At 44.2% G+C, this 22,652-nt stretch overlaps 1 protein-coding gene across 1 annotated transcript in view; it reads left to right on the top strand.

Moving 5' to 3' along the window:
• The window catches only part of LOC307242606 (calcium-activated potassium channel subunit alpha-1-like), a 178,923-nt gene that overhangs the window by 70,938 nt on the left and 85,333 nt on the right, over positions 1 to 22,652 (top strand). The window contains exon 3 of the mRNA XM_080017121.1: positions 11,951 to 12,012. Coding sequence (XP_079873247.1) covers positions 11,951 to 12,012 — 62 coding nt within the window. The remainder of the gene's footprint in view (positions 1 to 11,950; positions 12,013 to 22,652) is intronic.

Raw genomic sequence — 22,652 nt, 5'->3', positions numbered from 1 at the left:
AACAAGTCACTACAAGTCCCAGAATCGCATTTGTAACCGCCAGAGTTTTTGTTTTGTTTTGTTCCAACATCCGGGTTGACCCTCGTCCTCGCTCTAGGACGGTCACTTGTTTCCTTCTTCCGATCGATTTATTCGTGGGTTTGAGGTGTTGGGGTTATTTTTCATCCGCTGGCGCTGATCTTTTTCCTGAATGTTCATCAATATCCTCAGTTACGTGATCATATACTGTATACCTACGCTGCTTTATCAAATTCACAGTGGCTGCCTTTTAGGCTTGGGCGATTGGACAAATATATCTGGGTTTTTTTTGGGGTGATTTTTCTCCTTTTATTTTGCTGATTTAATCACCTGTAAAGCGCAGTTCAAAGCGTCCGTGAACAGGAGCTGGTATTCTGTGTCGCCGTTTTAACCACGTCGGGGGCTTTTCTCTCCGTCTGGAGAAATCCTCAAAAAGAAGAAATAAATCACATGTAAACCCGGTTTCCAAGTCATTCTGAAACGGGCTTTCTCTCTTTCTTTCTTCCTTCAGTTTGGACAGATATTGCAGTGAGAGTGCAGAGCGCACTCAGACACACCTATTACTGGGGTGTGGGGAAACCTGGATAATTGCATCATTTAATCCTCATATTTTGCCCCAACGAATTGGAAAAGAAAAAAAACAACTCCTAATTAATAAATTGTTTTAGCCGAACCTCCGTGCATTTGCAAAGATGGCAAACTACATGTTTTATGTCCTTCGGCTTGCCGGTGTTGCCGATTTGCAACTATAGTAATCCCATATAGGGGACTTTGTATTCTTTTTCGCAACGAGCTCTTCCACGATTGCATTTGCGAGCACCCAGGGAGAAGGTCGAGCACCCACAGGAAAAAACCAGGGGGAGAGGGAGACAGGGGTGCATGGGGAGGTGTGTTGTGGCGCCCGCAATCCAACCGCTCCGCACGGATCGCTAATATGCATGGCGAATATATCAGCAACCGCTGGTTTTTGGGCTGATGGTGGCTGGTTGGCAAATTATTTTTTACATATTGCCCATTCCGACTCCCTTTCACTTTTTGTTGGGAATTCTTATTCTTGCTTGAAATGGCTGCTTGTTACAAACTGCCGGCGAGATATCAAATATTTTCTTCACTATAATGTAATAATCCCAAAAATACTGCAATTTTATAGAAGCGGTAAAGGTGAAGGGCATGGAAGGCGTCTTTCACATGGGAAACACCCATTTTCTTTTAAAGGTGTGTTCTGTATGCGTAGCTCTCTCAATATAAATGAAGAAATATAGACTGTAAATATAAAATGTACAGTCATGCTAGAAAGCATACTTCTCATAAAGTGCCAGGTAAAGGAATATGGGATAAATATCAAATATGTGATTTTTTTCAACAAACTTACATTTTCAACCACTGCCCCATACCTTGCATAAGGATTTCCCCCATTTTTGACGGACCCTCAAAACCTTGAAAAAAAAGGCTGACTTTTTAAGAGAGATTTTTTAGACTGAACGTCCTGGTTGAAACCAATCCCCGTGGACTCTCCTCTTCATCTCCAGCTGACAGCAGCTCATTTCAGGGGGCTGTCACCCTGTCATCGCCGGGCAGCTTTCACTCATTTCCTCCACCTGTCAATCGCCTGATCGTCTCCGCCCGCCTGCCGGCTGCGGTGCTTTGTGGGGCTCCATCTCATGAAGGTCTGCTCGGGTTAAACGGTGCCTATCCCACGGTTGGAGATGCCGTATTGATTGATGCGCTTGTATTTATTTTCTCTCCAGACTTCACCGATGGCTCCTTGTTTTGGCATATTGCAGGCTTTCCATAGCTATTATTTATTGCTATTACCATACTCTTCGAAGTGTGTTCAAAGGTCAAACGTACTCTACCTATTCCTCGTAGGAATAGGTAGAGTACGTTTGACCTTCGAATTGCAGTGCGGTCTTTTACATTTATGCTTGAATTAATGTAAATAAGATCATTATTGAACTACTGTATGTATATGTATGTATATGTGCTCTCCTCCAGGAAAGTAAGGAAATACAAAATTCACAAGTGTATTATTATAGTGTGCTTCAGTGCAATTTTTGTTTTTAATAGAGTTTCCGTACTCTTTTATGTGTAAGCGGCCATGAATTCAAGATAAGGTGAGGTAAGACTTTATTAATCCCTGAGGGGTACTCAGGCATTAAACAGCAGAGGTTGACAGTACAGGTAAAAAGAGATCAGAAATATAAATGAAATAAGATACGTGCACACATCTATAAACAGAAGTTATCAGGCAGTAACACGGTGCTCACGAGTAAGCCCAATAGAATATGCATTTTAACCACAGCAGACTGGGAACTCTCGGAAGTCTCACGCTTTGGGAACTCGAGCTTCAAGGTTCCAGATGTTTCGGCTGGCACGGAAGCCCAGGCAGTGTCGCGGGTCTGTTATATCACTCATCCTCGACCTTGGGAGAGGACGGTGTGTGTCGGCCCAAACATAAGCCTGACACCTGGCCACCTGCCAAACCCGCTGGTGTCGATAAGAGCAGGAGTCGCCAGGGTCGCTGTTTGGAAGGCGCTCCGGGAGTAGCCTCCAGTGGGTGGAGCAGAAGGGCTCCGGCCTCATGAGGCTTTATACCGGCAACAGCTCAGACGGTGAAGGTCAAGCAGCGCTTGTCATCGATCAGTATTCAGGCTCTGGCCTAGGGCACGGCCATATATTGTTATACAGTAATATTGATATTGTGATATTAGACTAGATATCCTAATTTCGTGATATAGTTAAATGCTGCATTAAAGTAAAAGTAATAAAGTAATTAAAGTAATGTCACTTTCTGAACCTCATCGACTGTTATAGCATAATATGGTCATAAATCATAATGCTCATAATATCCACATTACCAATAATTGTTTCTCAATACTTCTTGTATGTAGATATGTTGTGATATTATTGCCATCAAGGTATTTGTCGAATTTTGTTTTTTACTTTTGTCAACATCGCCCAGCCATTTTACAACACCATAATTAACAAGTGACAATAATAACTAAGGCCCAAAATCTCATGTTTCTATGGCGTTATAAACCCATACTCATTGCTAGATGTTGATACAGGGAGAACTCTGCAACAATAGTTTAAAATGTCCTGCAAGATTGGGATTAAAACAGCCGTCCTCCTGTGGAGGCGGAACAGAGGAGCATCCAGCGTGAAGGACAAGTGCGTCGAGCATCCTCTATTCAACAACTCCATACCACACTGACGCAGGAGATGCGACCTTGGGGAGCGACATTGCCATTAAAGATATGGCGGAAGAGAGAGGAGGAGGGATAGAAAGAGTGGGGAGCGAGAGAGAGAGAGAGAGAGAGGGCGACAGAGAGATCGAGAGAGAGATGCATGTGTTGCTGTAAAAACTATTAAACAAGCAATTTCCCATCCTTCACTCCAGGGGACACGGATGCCGAAATACGATAATCCTCTTTAACAATATCATCTCATGAAACACAACAGCGGTGATGCAACTCAGACTCAATGTATTTCTCCATTGACAGATACACAAATCCATCACGAAAGGTTGACTTCAACATTGATGGAGATTCTTTACAGACTTTTCTGTATATCTAATGCCCTCGTTTCAGGGGGGAATTTACTCTACATTTCAATGCATTGCATCATCACAGCGAGCTACATCCACCTTAATGTACACATCTGCTCTGGCGGTTGTGTGCCTGATGGCACTTGAGCAAACATCCCCTTCGTGTTTTATGAGGCGATCTCAAAGCCTCGCTGAGCTCTGTTTACATGAGATTTGGCACGAGCACACACTGCAACCCCAATGAGTCACAGTTTTTTCCCTGTGTCCTGCTTTTGCCTTCAGAAGTAATTTCCGATTTGTTATGGCTGAAATTGGGCATATCTAGAATGCCTAGATATGTCTCTTTGGCTAATTAAACACTGCCCAATGTTACACTCTGTCTGTCGTGATTGTGAAAAGAGGAATGTTTTTGCCACGTTTATTGACAGTACAATCGCAGGGCGAGTGCCAATTAGAATTTGTCGCGATGGGAAAGTCTTCTCTCAGCTGTCATAGCCTCGTGCCCCAGACAGTCTGAACAAGACTTTCCAGTTCTCCGATGGCTGATTACTGGATCATCTTTAGGTTACCACCCCCTAAACGGACTAATGGCCTCGCCGCAGAATCCAGACTCTTAAGTGTCCGTCCCTCCTCTGCTTTCCTTCCTTGGTCTCAAATTGAATTGGCTTCGTCTCAAGGACACTCCGGGTCCTTCACAGTCCGCCGATGTTTTCTTTGTCGGATTAAGCCACAATCTCAAACCGTCTGAAACCTCTCGAGTATAGCTTTCATACACCCACCTTTGATACCTTACAGTATATTACATTACATCATTTCGCAGACGCTGCTTTTGTCCAATAGGTACTGCAGGGGGAGACCGGGGTTGGCTGGCAACAAAGGTTGATTGCCGCGCGGCTATTTTCTGGTCCTTTGAAGGTCACAGGAACAAAAAATGTGACACAAACATGTTTGCTTTCTTGACCTGCACTCATCTACTATGTGAAAACATCTGAAAGTCACTAACCTTTTTTTTTGAGGGTAACATATCAGTTTTATAGTAAAGAAAAAGTGGTCTGTGGACTAAAGGTATTATATAGCTGTGTCAGATAGAGTTGTTGGAAATGTGTTACTTGGAGTTAATAGACAGGATAGATAGATAGGAATAAGTTGCCGAACATAATTTTGTCACACCGTTGGGTCAAATGTGATCGGGGTTGGTTGGCGCGAAATGTTGACTTGTTCATGAACTTGTAACTGTTAATGTATATTTTGTTGGGGCATTTTGAGAGATTAAAAATAATTCTGAAAGATTAAAAACAACCTTATATTGTAAGATAATTATTATCATTTTGAATGGTCAATGGCAAAAGTAATGAGACATGCCTACTGATGAATTGCTATTGTGAAAATCTCCCTTTCTCAGTGCTTGTGCGCATACATTTGGGTCTCTGATGGACCTACTAACACACAAACTGTGAAATAAGACAACTCAGTCAGTTTTTTTGGGCGCTGTCTATTTCAGAAAACATGTGGCGAAACACGCCGTTCAGATTTGTGTCTCACTTGCGTCACATTGAGACACAGTAGAATTAGAATTGCCCCCGTCTGAGTAACTCCGCCCACAGCTTCCGAAATAACACAGAGTATTATAAGCGCCGCTGGGAAGACCGGCACAAATCTGTCGAAGGATAGAGGAATTAATACCAACTGCCGTGAAGAAACTACAGCCGATGAAAATCTAAGTATTTAAAAAACAATGCTGCTGTGTTTCTTTCTTTCTAAAAAACTAAAATGATGCGGTAGATAGACTGTAGGCTGCGGCGTGCGATCCATACAGAACCAATTAAAATGGTGTGTTTTTTCTGTAGATGGACTTGTTTTATCTCCTGACGTTTATTTGAAACCAAAATCCTTTTAATTGAGGCCTCGTGGATCTAATACGAGTGAAGATTCAGCCACTGAATTGTTTATTTCAGAAACAGATTTTGGGGGACTGATAAGGGGAAATCAGTGAAAGCTACAGAGTAAATACCACTGGCTCACAGAACTCGTGGCCTCAGGAGGGTGGCTCCTCCCATATAAACAGAGCCTCAGGAACACAATGCAGTTAGAGGCATCTTAGAATGGCTAGAATGCATAATCTGAGTGGTATCTATAGCAAAAAAAAATTCAAAAACATGTTTTCTGGACCTCAGAGACCTATATTAACTTGTGTAAAAAGGAGCATAATAAGTCGTGTTTAAAAAATGTTGTTTAGTTTTAAATATTGGCAGAAATTAAATGTTCATGTCTTCTGGTTATTACTTGAATTAATTATCCAAATTCTTTTGGTTTGTTGCTTCGTTTTTTATAACTACAGCATTTTGTGTGCCACAACATGACTTCAATCAAAAAAATCACCTAATTTTAGAAAACATGTGTACATTAAAACATATTTATCCATGGCTGAGACCTTAACCTTTCATTTGCTGCAAGTTAGAATATTCTAACATCAATTATTCCAGAGAATTTCGGCAAAGAGTGAAGAGTGTGCCAACCAACCCCGGTCGCCAGCTAAACCTTCCATAGGAGTGAGTAAAAATGGTAGTTCAGGTTTTTTTTCAAGCATGAAGGAGATATAAGGAGCGATAACAGATCCTTAGAGATAGAGAGGTTGGTATAAGTGGGGTCCGTCCAGGTTTGTGCTGTAATACCTTCTTATCCTGCCAATACTAATTGTTAAGATGTGAAATTGTGCTGGTCCTCCCTGGCACAGTAGAGGGAATACAGAGAAATGCAGCGACTGTAAATCTGAGCTTGTGTCAGTTCATATCCATATCTGCGTTGCCATGTGCTTCCCGCTGCTCTCCCAAGCCGAGGGCGAGTAGAGAGATCACGAACCGTGCCGATGTATGGACGCCTGCCATCAAATTTTAATGGAGGTCTTGTTTTGTTAACATCCCCCGCCCTCGGGACGCCAGCGCTCGCTCATCCCGCGCCGCGTTGGGCGCTTTCCTTTCTGCCCGATTCTCCACCGACTCTGCCCCTTATGTAATGCTGGAGTATTTGTTATGAGAGCAAACACTGCATGTGCTGTGTTGAATGTAAATGCTTGCCTGTTTGTCAGCGCAAACAGTTTTACACCTTCGCCGGCCGGGGAACACTGTCGAGTTATTTGCGCTTGTGCTTCATTCATGTGCAAATGAATCTCCGATGGATATGTGTAGGCCAATCACAGTCCACCATACGGCTGTACCATCGCTGGACTTCAGGGCAGGAGTTTTAATTGGATAGTTGTTTAATGGTGTGGATATCTCATTATGTTCACATACAATAGATAAATGGATCACCCTTTCTATAATTAATGGCAAGGTAAAGGGGATTCTTCAGTCACGGCAAAGAAAACACACAAAACTAAAGCTATATTTACACTGAATCTGCCAACGGATCTGACTATATCTGGATTTTGCCTTGCTCATTTAAAATATTATATTATGTTGGAGAAAATGGGGGAATTTATTTGATTGGTTAACAGAGTTGGAAATTTACCATTATCACTGAGAGCTGAAACGTAATTTATGTAGTGTTTGATAACAGCACACAAATTAATTGTTATGCACAATTCAATTATATAAAAAGCTGTTTATTGATGGTGACTATGCCAACACACAATGTTAATAATGTCATTATTAAATATTGCTTGATGTTAAGATAGGTTCCAATAATTCTACCCTGGCCGTTGCCGGGCAGAGCGTCCGAAACAGATTTGTCCCTCAACTTGAAAAAATGTAATGTATCTGGTTCGGTTTCTCCACATAAAAAATGATTGACTGTCGTTTGTCACATTCAGTGTAAAACCAAAACCGTGATTACAATGTAACTATCACAACTATCTTGATATTTCTGCTGAGGCCCAAATGGGAAATATTCAGTTTTCTTTCTTTTAAATCAGTTTTTGGAAAAGCCTGAGTGGCCTACATATGGATTATGATTAAGACGCCATAGGAAAGCAGAAACAGAAGGTTGCCTGGGCCTGAGCCTTCCTTGGCCGTGGTCCTGTCAAATCCTCTGTGGTTTTTAGGCACCAAAGAGAGGTTTTGGATCTCCTTATCCCGGCTAACTCCGGGGGCCAGGCCAGATTAATAAACAAGCCAATCAAAGTTGGCTTATCGCGATGCCAGCGGAGCACTGGTGGGCGTCCTTAAAAGCAGCGCGGAGGATTCCCAAGTCCCGCTAATCTCGGGGAACCCATCCGTATTCTTAGAAAGAAGCCGGTTCTAAATGGAAGAGAAAGCCAGATAGAGGAAAAACGGCGATAAATTCGGGATGATATTTTTTTCCGTTCATTTCCCGGGGTTTACTGCGTTTGCCGCGAGGATATTTGTTCTTGTTTTTTTCTTCAGTCTTTGATGTCGACCTTTAAATGTTCGGTAACAATAGCATGCAAATGAGGCCACAAATGGACTCTCTCATTAGCTCCAGGCGGAGGCTTATTTTTACATTTTGTGCAAGTTGACATTTTATCTCGTAATTTGAAGTAAAGCAGTCTCAGATCTCTGTTTATTCTTGGGGTACGGGGCATATGAGGTGCCAGGGCTTTATTGCAGATGATCACCGACTTACAATTATTGAAACACCGACGGACGCAGCCATCAGGAGCAATTAGGGGTTAAGTGTCTTGCTCAAGGACACTACAGCATGCTAGCCGGAGGAGCCTGGTATCGAACCAGCAACCTTTACTAGACGACCAGCTGGACCTCTTGAACTACTGTCCCCTTTTGGTAATCAAAGTAATGTTATAGTTATTTTTTTCAAAATAAAAGTCCTTTGCTTCTTGCATGTTTTTATTGGGGGGGCGACAAATGTATATTTTCTAAATATTCAGGGGACGTATCTTCTGCGCCCCCCCCCCCCCCGAAATCTATGCCCATGAAGATGAGAAAGTCTGCTTGACGGAGGGACGTTGTGTGGGAATGGCCGCGTGTGGGAGTGTATTTGTACAAAGACGTCGCATTAATGAAATGAATTGGACGACAGCCAAACTCGTCCTCCGGAGTTTTTCTTTCCCATATTCCCCCTTCCTGTTCGTATGGGTGGGATGTGAATGCAGTGAGTAGAGCGTGGCTGCGCCTCCACTCCATTTAAGTCCCGGGGAAAACAAAAGGGAGAAGGGGCTCAGCCCTCGGTCGCGTCGCTTTCAACTAAAACGCGGCGGGGCGACGACGGCGCCCTTTGATTCCCTGCTCCGTTGGCCTGGATACTCAGCCGTAATGTGAGGCGATTATTCCGTACGCGGTGGGAGCACATCACCTGCCTGAAGGAGCCGGCGCTGCGGGGCCCCCTGTCCAAAGCTGCACTCCAGGGAGTAGCCCAGCTTTTGTTTAAAGAGAAACTCGTTCGCTCTCGTCCAGATTGGACGCATGAGCCAAACGCCGGTAGATAACTGGGACGGATGGATAAATGGATCAGCAATCTGACCAGGTTATGGCCTCACACATGCTCATGTGTTTATTAGTTCGTATCATCATCATGTGTTTATGGGGTTGATGGTGTCATGTGAGAGCTGCTACCTTAAGCCAGCTTACGTAGGAACACGACACTGAGACGATGCTGTCCACACATACCGAAAACCTGTACGCAGCACGCCGTCTCCGAGGCGTATTATACACAGAATTTGTCACCGCCCTCTTTTACACTTCCGATGTGCCTGTTATAGGACACCCCAGAAAATATCTCGGCACATTTAGCGTGGCACTTTAAATATAGAACGGGATACGCCAATGAAAATCTACACGGCCGTTTGCGGGAAAACAGAGAGACCTCATCTCCCGAGCTTGTAGTGCACACATATGCACACACTCAACACTTTGGTCGACAGTATGTGTGCAGGTGAGAATTATGGCAGTGTATGTTGTCTGAACAGAGTATTTTTCTTCTCTTGTTTCCAGTTCTTTGGTGGTTATGATTAACTGGATGAATTGTGCAGGTTGTTTTTTGTAGGTGGTTGTTTTTTATGTGACTTTTTGACATTGACAAATCCATTATTATTACAGGGTCTCTTATTATTATAATTATTATTATATTTTTTTTCATTATTATTATTATTATTATTATTGTTATTGTTATTGTTATTGTTATTGTTATTATTATTATTATATTTTTTGTTGTTGTTGTTGTTGTTTTATCTTGTGCGGGCGTTGGGGATGCCCCTCTGCTGCTACCGTAATTTTGGGGTTTTCCACAAAGTTTCGTAACAGCGGTCCTGATTTGTTGTGGCGGCTACTTGGTTGGTTATCTCCAGAAGACTCTGACATATAGCCCCTGTCCCTGCCCCGCCCTCATTAGCAGAGATGTCGAGAGCGGGGAGAGGAGGAGGAGGGAGGACAACAGAGAGAGAGATGCACCAGCTTTCACAGCTGAATAACTGGGTCAGTTTAAGATGACGACGCTTCTTATCTCCTCGGCTCATCGGTGTCTGTTCGCTGTTCGCTGCTCAGCTCTTCAGCAAAGCCAACCTCAGCCACAGCTTGTCCCCATACTTGACTCCCGTCGCCTCCATTTTCTATATGATCCCTTTCTGTTCGTTTCGATCCTTTTTCCACTTAATTTTTCTCTTTTTCACGTATCTGTATCGGTCTCTGTGTTTCCACTCCTTGTCAGTCCGTACCACCCGCCAACAGGAGGCCACAAAATGAACTCCAAGGACACACATGTGTCTGCTAGTGTGTGTGTGTGTGTGTGTGTGTGTGTGTGTGTGTGTGTGTGTGTGTGTGTGTGTGTGTGTGTGTGTGTGTGTGTGTGTGTGTGTGTGTGTGTGTGTGTGTGTGTGTGTGTGTGTGTGTGTGTGTGTGTGTGTGTGTGTCTGTGTTTACATGTATAAATTCATGTATGTGATGACATGCTGCCCATGTAATTGTGCTTCTCGGCTTCAGGGGACCTCGCTGCCTCACAGTGGTATTTATTTACAAGCAGGGATAACATACTGCATTTTCCTCCATCATATTTGTGTTTGCTGGTGTCGGGTAGCGCCTGTGTCCTGGAGTCTCTTTCTGTCTTTCTATTTTTAACTTCAGCGTGAGCTCTCCTCCCGTATGCAAAGAGGTTTACCTGCCGTATGCTAACTGTGCCCTCTTGTGGAAAAACCATGACGTTCTATTTGGAGAAAGGAGCGACCAGAGCGGTGAATGGAGGCAGGACAAGACGAGGCTCTCCAGCAAACAGGTTTCCTTGCTAATCAGGCTGGTGGAGTGGCTCTCATTCAGAAGCCCGATGTTATCTCAGCACTTCAGCTTGAGCCTGCGGCCTCCGGCTTCCCCTCCTTTGTGTGGAGGGTCATTCACATTGCGAGGCTGCAAGTTTGCTCCGGGTCCGGCTGGCCGCTTTGGCCAGCGCCGCCGTCACCCTCTCCATTCAAGCGGCGACCCATTAAAAATGCAAGGGCCGTTGTTTACCTGGGCCACAATGCAGCAGATCAATCCAGAGGAGCAGTGCATGAAAGTAATCAAGCCCTGTCATCTATGATGAATTGCACAATCAGCCCATGCGGAGGGGTGGATCGGGTGATGGGTGAATGGGCTGCAGGTTTGCAGGGCAGCGGCCATTGTGCGTCCCGACCAGCTGCGTGACTCTACACCGGATTGAAAATGGCAATCCTGATGTGCGTGTGGCAACGGCGAGTGCCAGCAGGCACAGAATTAAAGCCTGATGTGTTGGGGTTTTTTTTGCCAGTGTGAAGGTTTTTATTCAATGGGGTTATTTCATGTATGAAATTCTGCACTCGCCGTTAAGATGCTTATATAACAGATTTTGATGGATTAGGCTTTAATTATACTAAATTTGAATGCTGTCATCCAACGTAATTGTACAATTTCAATTTGATTCAAATGATTGCAGCAAATTGATGAAAAAATTACACCAACACAGGAAATTGACTTTTAGGTAGGCTTCAATCCAGCTTGGAATCCATTTCCACCAGATTACCCCCCTATTAATGACTTATTTTAGGTTTGGATTAGATTAGTGTTTAGAGTCAGTATCAATCCAAGTGGTATAATTTATTCACCGCCGTTTGAGTCCAGTGACCAAACCATTGGTTTTGTCCAACTTATGGACCAACCTGGAGGAACCTCGGCTCTGTGTCCTCTCACTCTTTTATGAGATACAGTACCTGCTCCATGTTTTATACACAACCTGCAATCAGTCATTGCTTTAACATTATGCAGAACATCCACTATTCAACTTCGGATTTTGAAAACACGCAGCAATTTTTAATGCATGGGGCGCGGCCGCTCTTCGGTTCATAGTGTCAGCTACAACGTCCATGCCAACTAAATCATAGGATGTCACCGTGTTAAAGTTTTGCACATAACACATTTCTTGTCTTCCCCTCTCTCCCTACCTCCCTCTTCTCTCTCGTCTCCTCCTCAGGTGGTGTTAGTCTTTGCGCTCAGCATTGGGGCCCTTGGAATATACTTCATAGATTCCTCTGAGTAAGTATTTCCAGAATATTCCTCGATGATTCACACCAATTTCTCTCCAAGTCGCCAGACATCTTTGAAAAGCAGAGCAGGATCTCGGGCGATCAGAATTATTTAATATGAGATGAGGACGCTGTGTGAATACAAAGTGTGAAAATGGGAGAAAAACCGCTGGCGCCCTGAGGAAGGCTGTTTTTCCCGCTTTGCATGGGCTACACCGCGTGTGTGTCACGTGTCTGAGTTCTGCTGTGAAGGTTCCAAACGTGCCCTGCAGCTTCCCCGAACTGACAGGTGTGTAAGCAAACACACCGAGCAGGAAAATGCATTGTTGGGCGACATTCTGTCACACACACAGACGCTGATCCGTGTATGTGAACGGTAAGTACACGCACAGGCATCCGCACTCCCTGAAACCTGTAAAATGTAAATGCATACATGTGCGCCCCCACAGCCACACACTGCTGCATTTGAAGATTTGTCAATGGGAGGCCTGTTAGTTTCCATGGCAACAGAGACTGGTAGATATGTATCAGTGTCTTGGATCGTGTTTTTGTGTGTGTGTGTGTGTGTGTGTGTGTGTGTGTGTGTGTGTGTGTGTGTGTGTGTGTGTGTGTGTGTGTGTGTGTGTGCGTTTGCCCTTGGCTGACAGTCATCCAGAGACCATGGCATCCATCCGACAACCACTGCATCCACTTCCTCACCACCCACTCCTCAAACAGCCCCTTAAAGGAAAATCTGGCCAATCATATTGGAGAAGGAAATGGCACTCAGCTGCTCAGGGAGTCCACATGCACTGACTACCGTCCATGAAAACACAGCGCTGCGTTACGTAGTCTCCCTCCCTTCTGGTCCTGCTGCTTTCGGGTGTTTCTTTCAGTCAGCCAGTCTTAGGCAGCCCCTGATCATAGGGCGCTTCCATGTCTGCCCTGTTTAGTTCATTTGAATGGAACCCAGATGCGTGTACCTCCTGGGTGCGCTTCGTTTGGGCAGGTGTGAATGCAGTGGCTCACGAGTGGTGATTTCCTTCCACAGAGGCAACGTGATGCAGGACTCCTTGGAATTTGCATTTCTTCAAGGACAGGTAGTAGACAGGCACCTTCTAACTGTTAGAATAAAGTAAAGTAAAATAAAGTAGTAACAAGTGTATCGTCTCTCATCAGCGATCCCTCCCTAACGTGCCTCGTCCTCTCCACCTCCTCTAGCCGTGTGCCAACAGGGCTCCTACATTGCCCACTATACAATTGCCATTGATGCTCCATTTTCGATACTGCCGTTAACACCCGGGAAGGTCGTTGAACCGCCAAAATTGGACCAATGAGCGGACAGATTCATACGCGTGAAGTTTATTTACAAGTTTTGGTCCGCTGTAAAACGTTGCCGTGGGAACACAAAACGATCCTGTTTCTGTCTCCTTTGCTGGACAATTCAAACCCAAACGCCCTCAGTGTCCAGGGTCTCCATCCTCCGTGCTCCGAGGGGTCGGGATGCACGGCCGCAGCACCGCGCACTATCTGTGGGGGTTCTTCTGCACTGCATTTCTGCTGAGACGATTGCTGTTGAATGTCAGACTCCACGTCTCTTCTGAAAGTTGTACTTGTCCAATGCATAACGTTATAGCAAGTGCCATGTTGGCAATAAAAAGCGTGCTCTCCTGTGCCAATACTCAGTGCAGAAAAACAGTCGCAAAAGAGGATAAACAAGTTAAAGCGACTGAAATTACGTGAAGAAAGAAAATAAACCGAATTTAAGAAAAACACATAAATTAGGAACAGCAAAGACGATTTTTTTTTTTCAAAATTCAGGGTTAATTGAGCGGTTGACATGAACATAAAATGGCAACGTCCACGTAAATGTAAACAGATGTTGTAGGACTCTGCCAAAGATGTAAGATGATCATTTATCGTCCTCTGTACAGATACTCCATCGAGTTTTCCACTCCCGTACGTGCCATTCATCAGGTATTCAACAGGTATCGTTTTCTCAGCTCAGATTCCTCCTGCATCCCCAGACGCTTCCTTTAGTTGTTCCGCCTTCTGTCGATGCCATAGAAACGTCAGTGGAGGTAAACGACTTCATCGTCGGGCTGGACGATGTCTTATCATGATATCAATACTGTGATACCAGCTTGGTCATAATATGCACATCACTTAGGGTTTCTTGTGCGAAAATAGCTCACTAAAGCACCAGAAGTCAATCCTCAGAATATCGTCAAATAATCAACAGGGAGGCATCCGTCAAAAAATATTGCATTAAAGTTGGAATGCGACAGAACTGGGCACGAACGTCGAGGTGATGACAGAAGATTGGAGATTGAGAACGAGTCACTCGTAAGCGTCTCTAACGTTTGAGATGCGGGAATGCGGAGGGACAGTGAAACGTGGACCAAAGACGCAATTTATTTTTATCTCTGTTTTTCTCTGTTTATGGAAATGGGGCAGTGGTTGGTTTTAATCTCTGCCGTCTCCTCGTAGCGTCGGTTCCTGTGGTGTTTGGGTTTTCTTTGATACTGTAGGGAGGTGTGAAATCATGTCCTCGGGTGAAATAGCACCATAAACACGGCGGTAAAATCCAGTATCTGAAAGAAGAAAAAAAAACAAAAACATTCTCTTAAAGATCTTCAGTTTTTATCTTCGCTGGAGTGGGAAATAGTTTCTTTTATTAATCCAGTTGTCTGCTTGCACAGAGTGAGAAAGGGAATTTAAATGTTTCACACATCTTCTGTTGCATACTGCATCTCCGTTTCTCCTCAGACCTCTTTTCCCCCCACGGCCAATTTTTTTCGCCTTTTCACGTTCCCATCAAAAGTCCAAGTGTGTGCTGGTGGTTGCTACGGTGACCTTCTATCTGCCCAAACAACTCTTTCCGTCTCAAATCCATGCGTCGAAAGTTTGGATCTGCCGATCACATTCGGGCTGAGGTGTTTACGCACCATGATAAATGGAATGATGGAGCAGAAATCCAGGTCTGTTAATCGGGTCGTGCTCGGGCCTATTTCCAGTTTAACTCGATTAGGATAATGGGGGTGAGGTGTTAACACGACGGTTGCAATATTCTGAATATTGCCCTTCACCCCATTGTGATCGGCTTATTCAAGTGAATGGAATCTTATACGTACTGTATACAGGCTGAGGAAATGTTAAGTTAGCACAAGGTTGATGACTACTTTTTTATTCACAAAAAAACCCCAATATTTCAAAGATAGTCATTTATTCGAATTTTAATTTAACTTGAATGGATCATCCTAAAGATGCACAAGGCATTAAAATGATTATTTTTTTGTCTGAAAGCTATTTCCGTGTCATCTAACACCATCCCAGGTGTTGCAGACTGGCACAGTAGGACTTCTGCCTCGCATCTCCAGAGACCCGGGTGTGAATCTTGTCTCGGGTGTGGGTGTGGGTGTGGAGTTTGCATATTCTCCCCGCGTCTGCATGCGTTTCCTCCCACATCTCAACACGTACAGGTGGGGATAACTGGTGTTTCCTGTGGCAGTTGGACTGCCAAACGCTACCCAAGTTTCCAGGGCCCTCCGGCACAGAGACATAGGCAGAGATGTTGCAAACACAGCAGTTTATTGGAGAGAGTGGGAAAGGTGTAACAAGCCAGGAGCAGATGGCCTCATGTCGTGACAGGTTTTACCTGTTCCCCTTTGATTGCTCTGGCAAGCAACTGCTGTACAGCCACCATGGTCCCGGGCCCAATTACCTACACCCAAGACAGGTGGGGCTGCTTAAATCACACCACCCCCACACGACATCTCCAAATTAGCTATTGCTAGAAATGGGTGTGAGTGTGATGGTGGAATAGAGAGACGGATAGATAGATAGATAGATAGATAGATAGATAGATAGATAGATAGATAGATACTACTGGACAGTCTGAGCCATTTTTTATTAGTGTTATTACTTATTCTATTTTTACTGTTTGATTTCTTATTGTATGTGTAATCATAATTCAATGTACTGTTGCTGCTCCTGTTACTCTGTACTTTATGTTTTCCCATTGAGCTGCTGCAACACTTCAATTTACCCTTCAGGGATAAATAAAGTACTACCTTATCTTATCTTATCTTATCTTATCTTATCTTATCTTATCTTATCTCATCTTATTTTATTTTATCTTATCTCATCCTTTTCAATTTTATCCAACTATTCATCCCTCTTGGTAAATTGCTATAATACATTTGAATATATAGAATAGAAATAGAATCAATGGATTACAAACATTTGAAAATTGAGAATAAAACTTAAAATCCACAATGAAAAGTTAAAATAAACCTCACAACAAACCGGAAAAATAAACCAAAAAATAAACAATTAACAATAAAAAAGGCAATATACAATAAAACGTAATAAATATAAACCAAAAAGTTAACAACAAAAAACTTGACGAAATAAACAAAGAAGAAAAAATAAAGAGACAAGAAGAATAGACACGGTTTGGCTCACAATGCACTAAAAGGCTGGAAGGATTTCTTGTGGATCTCAGGATCCCCTGAGGTGAGGAGGGGGTTTTAAAGTTCCCCTTCAACACTTATCAGCTCCTGCGCCGCACTGCAGTTTGAATATGTGCTTGTAACGAGGCCTCCCCAAGGCGTTGCCCTGACCTCACTTTGCACGCTCCCATTAAGCCAGGGCAGTACACCCCCCTGCCCCACCCCGCCCTCCTCCACCTCCTCCTCCTCCTCCTCCTCCTCCTCTTCCTCATCATCGTGATTAGGTTAAACGTGTCGCCTGGCTGAGCGTGTCTGGGGGGGGGGGGGGAGGGGGGATTGCATCGCAGCTCGACCCAGAGCAGGTTCAGCTGAGGGGGATCCAGGAGGGCACGGACTAAACGGGGCTGAGCTTAGGTTACGGCCATGCTCTGGCTGCCACAGCTGGAAGCATTTAGACCAGGGGTTCCCAAGCTGAGACCCCCGCTAAATCAAACCTGACTCGGTCTGAGACCCCCCCCAAATCAAACCTGATTCGGCCGGAAAACCCCCCGATTTAAAAGACACAATACATTTTTTCCCCTCATTTATCTACAGCGTATGAGTCATTTTGGTCCGTATCGGTTCCATTTCTGTGGTAGAGGGAGCATGGTTTTCAGGGCGTACAATACATCACAGTTAGTCATGGATTTAGTTACCATTTATATTTGAACTGACACTAATGTGGATCTCGGAAACCAATATTTGTCTATTAGGAAACATATGCCTCATCGCCCGAGGCCTCGCCCCCCTCCCCCCGGGAGCCGGGCACTTATTTTGGTACTGGGATTTTGTTAATTCACCTGTAAATAAATCGTCACCGTGGGAGTTCAACGTACCTTCTATTATTTGACCAGTGGATGATATCAATGGATGCTCAATGGAGGCCGCGCGTCTCCATTTAGCCGTGCATGTGTGCCAAAGCGTCTTCCGTCTACGCTGTTTTTAATACGAATGCAGCGCGAAAAAATCCAAAACGGATAAATGAAGAATTTATCCGTTTAGATGTGACCTTCCCCCGTCTCTCACCCCTGCTCTTCACGTGGGTGAGCGCGCTCTTCAGATGACCTTTTCTTTCCACTCGAAATTTTAACAAGCGGGGAAACGGGCGGCCGGCGATTCGGGCCCAAATGGACGGCGCTGTGCCGCTCCGTTCCACCGGAGCCACGTCTCAACCAGTCATCGGCTGGAGGTGGACGCCGCGATGAAATGGTGTGTGAAAAATGCCTCGGCTGTGGTGGGTGTGAGGGTTTTGGGTTAAATCCCCGTGGTGCAGGAGAGGGACGCGGCGGGTAGGGTACAAAAACAAGCGTTTGTGTCTTTGACCCCGCCGGGGCCCGAGCTGCTTCCGACGTTTGCTGCTTTTATGTCGGCTTCGCTGAAGCAGGTTTCCTCCGCGGGGCAGGGACTCACTGGCACGAACACACACATGCGCACACGTGCACACACACACACACACACACACACACACACACACACACACACACACACAAACACATAGTGTAGTGGGAAACCATTTGTTTTCCAGTGCATTTCTCTAAGATGGAGTTAGTGGAGTAGTAATAACGCATTTGTACACAATTTATCTACACCAGTTAATATTTACTGTGGAAGCACTATGCTAACTGGCTTGTGGGCCCAACATGGCAGGGGTCACTTTTGCTCACTGTTAGTCTGCAGTAAGTACAAGTTGCAGCATTTCAGCATTACTAATAAATATTGACAAATATTGGACAAATATTATGTAAAATGTGTGAGAACCCACTGGCCTTCACCTGCCGAGAGGGACGACCGCTGCCAAAATCACCCATGGCCTCCATGCATCCATCTCTTTGAGTTGCTCGTCTCTTGTCTTTTTTTTTAATTTTATTTTATTTTTATTCTCTAGCATTCCATTGGTTGCTTTTTCAGTGGTTCTTCAATACTGCGTCTTTCCCCCCGCCCACAGTCTGTTTTAATGCTCATCCCGCAGCCTTCAGCCCCCTCTTCCTCGTCCGCCTCCCTGGAAGCAAATGAAGGGGAACGCAGGACAAAACCTCCGCAGTCACTTCTTCAAGGGATGCCCTCGTTCCTGTTCCACTTTTTCTCTTTGTCCCTCTTTCTCTCCAGCCCTCTGTCTGTCACACACGCGCGCGCACACACACGCGCGCGCATTTGGCTGCTCTATCTCAGCATATAAAAATGGGCATCTCGAACAAATTGGGCCGCAGAATGACATTTCAACAAACTGACATTTACTCCTAAAGAACGTGGTATCCGCTGGGTTCAATTTCTGTTTTTGAACCTCCATCATTGTTGTGTGACATTTTGTCCGACAAAAATGCTACGTGGTCCTGCAAGAGGCCTCATATGGGACGAGCGGGTCCTGTAACCCGACCAGCAGCGTGCGATCGATGACAGTGCTGGAGGAGAACCAGCGCCTAATGATTAATTCATGGGGTAAAGTGAGAAATTATGGCGGCGCGGCGAGGGAATCCTGGCAGAAACGGCGGCCATGAGGCCGAACCGATATTATGACCTTTGCTTCTCATTTCATCTTATGCTAACCTGGCTGTGGTGAGCTATGTAACAGAATTCATTGTTTTAAAATGGTAATCTGTAACATAATGTTTCTCAAAAAAAAAATCCCATATTCCATACTTTATCTACCTGGCACTTCATGAGAAACTGCCTCTGGATTTATTTGCGGTTATGCTTGTGGTCCTCTCCACACGGTTTCCATTGTTGGTGGCGAGGTCCGCCTTTTTCTGACAATAATGCCAAAATGTGACAAGCGCCGCGGTCGATTAGGAAGGACATTCTCTTTAAAGAACGGTGCCCTCCGATGAAAACATATCCCCACCGCCTCAACTGACCAGGAAAAACGTCTCGAAAACAATAAACAATGAAGTGACAGGGAACAGGCCGTTTAGAACGATCTTATGGATTTACACTTTAATGTTATTATAAAGTACTTTTAAACATCCCAGACCTGCTGTGTAGCTATGAAGCTTTGCTAGAAGGTCACAGCGAGACGGTCCTGGTTCCAACCCGACCGGGGCCTTTCCGTGTGCAGGTTGCATGTTCTCCCCATTCGGGGGGCAACGGATCACAGAACTGGCGGTTCGGATCGTGTCACGGTTTCGAGTCACAGATGGGGTCATTTTTCAGATCAGCAAAAAAAAAAAGAATAAAAATTAAGGGAGACAAATTTTAACTTTTTATTACATTTATTCTGTAAAACCAGTGTTTCCGTTATCCTATAATTGGCGTTTTTTTTGACGGGGAAAATCTGTTGAAGTCCGACGTATTTCAATCTCTCCAGTCATAATGTTCGGTGAAAATTATTCCCACTAAGCACAATTTAAATTTGTGCTGGCTGATAAAACAATATCGATATTAATCGCAATTTTATTTTCCTTTTACTCGTTCATTTCGATAAAAAATTCCGCAGATCTGTTCATTTCCGCAGTCGGCAAGTTGCAACAGAAAGCCAGTCATCATTAACTGAGGGGACTTATTTTATTTTGAATATTCAACTAAAGATATTATAAATCCACATGCCTTCAGGATTTCATTCTTTATCTAGCCTGCATATCAGTTGCTTTTAAGCTCAATAAATACAGATGATATTTGACCGGAATCGCTCTCATTTGTCCAGGACACTGAAATCTACCAGCCTACCACCAACTCTGTGTAAAAAAAACACCTAAAGCAAGGAACGTTTGTCCATGGTCTTCCAATGTATAAATAAAATCTTAAAATATATAAAATATCCAATACTCAATTGTTAAATAAAGTGCAATATGAGGCACCCATGATACGTAGTAGTAGTAGTAGTAGTAGAAGTAGTGGTATTAGTAGTAGTAGTAGTAGTAGTGGGAGTAATGCTAGTAGTAGTAGTAGTAGGCATCAGTCATGACCTGGAGTGGCCCCCCCACCCGTCCTCACTCATTTCCCCGCGTGGATTAATTAACAATACAAATATTAAAACAAGACTTCATATCAATCCAGTGTTGCCGGCTTGAAGAAAGGAGAGAACATTCCAGTCCAGCGCTCCTGCACGTTGCGGACTGGGAGACTGGTGAAGCTTTTTTTTTTTTTTTTCTTTCAATTGCTTCAGTATCTTGGCTGATCTGAGGAAGACGCCGGCAGCTCCACACCGCCGCCGCGCAGCCTGCTCTTCCAAAAGTGTCTCGTTAATAAGAGTGAGACGGAGCGAGCCGCGGGCCGACCTGCTTCCACGTGCATGAAACGCTGATTGAATTCTAATGGGGGAAGCTGCCGCGGAGGCCGCGGGCTGAGCCGCATTTTAATTGCATCGCGGGTGGAAGTGTAATTGCATTTTTATTGATGCCGTTCTATACATTCCTTCTACATTCCGGATTCCTCTCCGATGCTTGTTTATCTGAGAGCAAAAGCATGTGATTGGAGAGCACGGCACATCACAAAAGTGACATTTGTCGACTGCCATTGCACCAGACCCTGTGGGTTTGATCGGGATGTTTTGTATTTTAGGCAATTTTATTGGCAGTTTTCCGAATGTCTTTAGAACTCAGATTTCTATACAGAAGTTAAGGCAAATGAATGTTTTCTACAGCTAGAATGATTACGCGTCTGAGCAATTTCTACAAAGTAGTTTTGCAGATTTGACTAAACTAATCTGAAGTGCATGACCCTGGGTAGGTTACAGTGTTTACTGGTTCACCATAATAGTTATACAGTCTTTAGTCAGTATGTGTTTTAAATAACCGCCGGCAGAATGTAATTATGTCGTGACTGTGGAAAGGAAATCACATTACTATGAAGTGGAGGTTATTTGTTCCACAATCGCTTTGAGCAATTTCGAATTGTAGGTTTATAAATACTACGGTCTTCATACAACTCTCTGTATTTAAAATTCCTTGTTACCCGCAGTAAATTTCAAAATGTTTCGCCAAATTTTTTTTCCTCCTGGGTTTGCATGGAAAATTCTGAACCGCGATGAGTTTCATGCTGCCCCCCTGCTTCTCTTACAGCTTTCCTCTTAAACGTATTTATTCGCATCGATTATTTTCTACTTGAAATTAAATTGATGTTTGCTTTGATCCCATGTGCGCGTTCGACCTTAATTACAGCGCTGGGAATTGCGATCGATTTTTCATTTATTTGGGCTTTTTTTTGTATCCGTGCAATGCAGGCGCAATTTCATCGGGCTCCAAACTAAGACGGAACATCGGCTCCTTATCAGTGAGTCGTAGCAGATTGTGCTGTTGTCATGAATCCGCCCCGACCTCCCAGTATTTGTATTTGTTTTCATGTTTTATTTTCATCCGGTCATTTCCTCGTGCAGTGTCACTAACCACCATGTCATTTCAGATCCGCCCACTCCCTTTTGCTTTGCTGTCACTCTCTTCCCCCCACCCGGTTTCCCCCGCCTGCAGCGCGTACCCTCCTCGGTCCCTCAGTATAAACACCTGTCCAAAGTCCTGTCTTCCGGTCCTTCCCTGGACCCTGATTCTCTGCCTGTTCCCTGCAGGATACGTTTGCCTTCTGACCGATCTCCTGGTTTTGACCCCTGCCTGTTTTTTGGAATAAACCTTTGCGGACTTTGACTTCTTACCTCGTTGTTTTCGTGTCGTGCTTGTGACTTCACATCCGTTCTGAGTCAGGGAGCGTCAACAGCTGTGGTCTTTAAGGCCTGAAACTTCATTTACATCCAAAGAAGTAACTCAACCCATTTGGCTGTTGTTGGACATTTGCAGATGCAGGCGATAAACACCAGCATTTATCGCTGAATTGTTTGCTCAGAGTAGCCATGAAGTATCCCTTTGTGCATTTCTGAAAAGATTTCTGGCTTCCATCTGGCAAAAAAATCGAACCTAGAATACTTGGGGAAACACGTAACAGGTTAGTCATTTTTCATCCCAGAATATGAACATATCGGTTCCCATCATTTCTAACTCTTCAGGGCACAACCTTGCTGAACACTTTCATAATAATAACCTTTATTTTTTATGGCACCTTTCATACCTGACATGTAACTCAAAGTATTTTACATGAAATGGCCATCACATAGTAACAAAAAGAAAAAATGCTAATTGATAAAATAATTAAAAGAATGAAATCAATGACAAACAGGGTAAGAATAAGCGTTCCTCAGCAAATTTACTGTGGAAAAACTTACCACTCTGCTGCAGGTTCTCACTGTGCTTCAATGCAC

This window comes from Zeus faber, assembly GCF_960531495.2.
Source record: "Zeus faber genome assembly, chromosome: 16".
Taxonomy (NCBI): domain Eukaryota; kingdom Metazoa; phylum Chordata; class Actinopteri; order Zeiformes; family Zeidae; genus Zeus; species Zeus faber.
The sequence above is the reverse complement of the archived record's forward strand: the minus strand, read 5'-3'. Positions and strand labels throughout refer to the sequence as shown.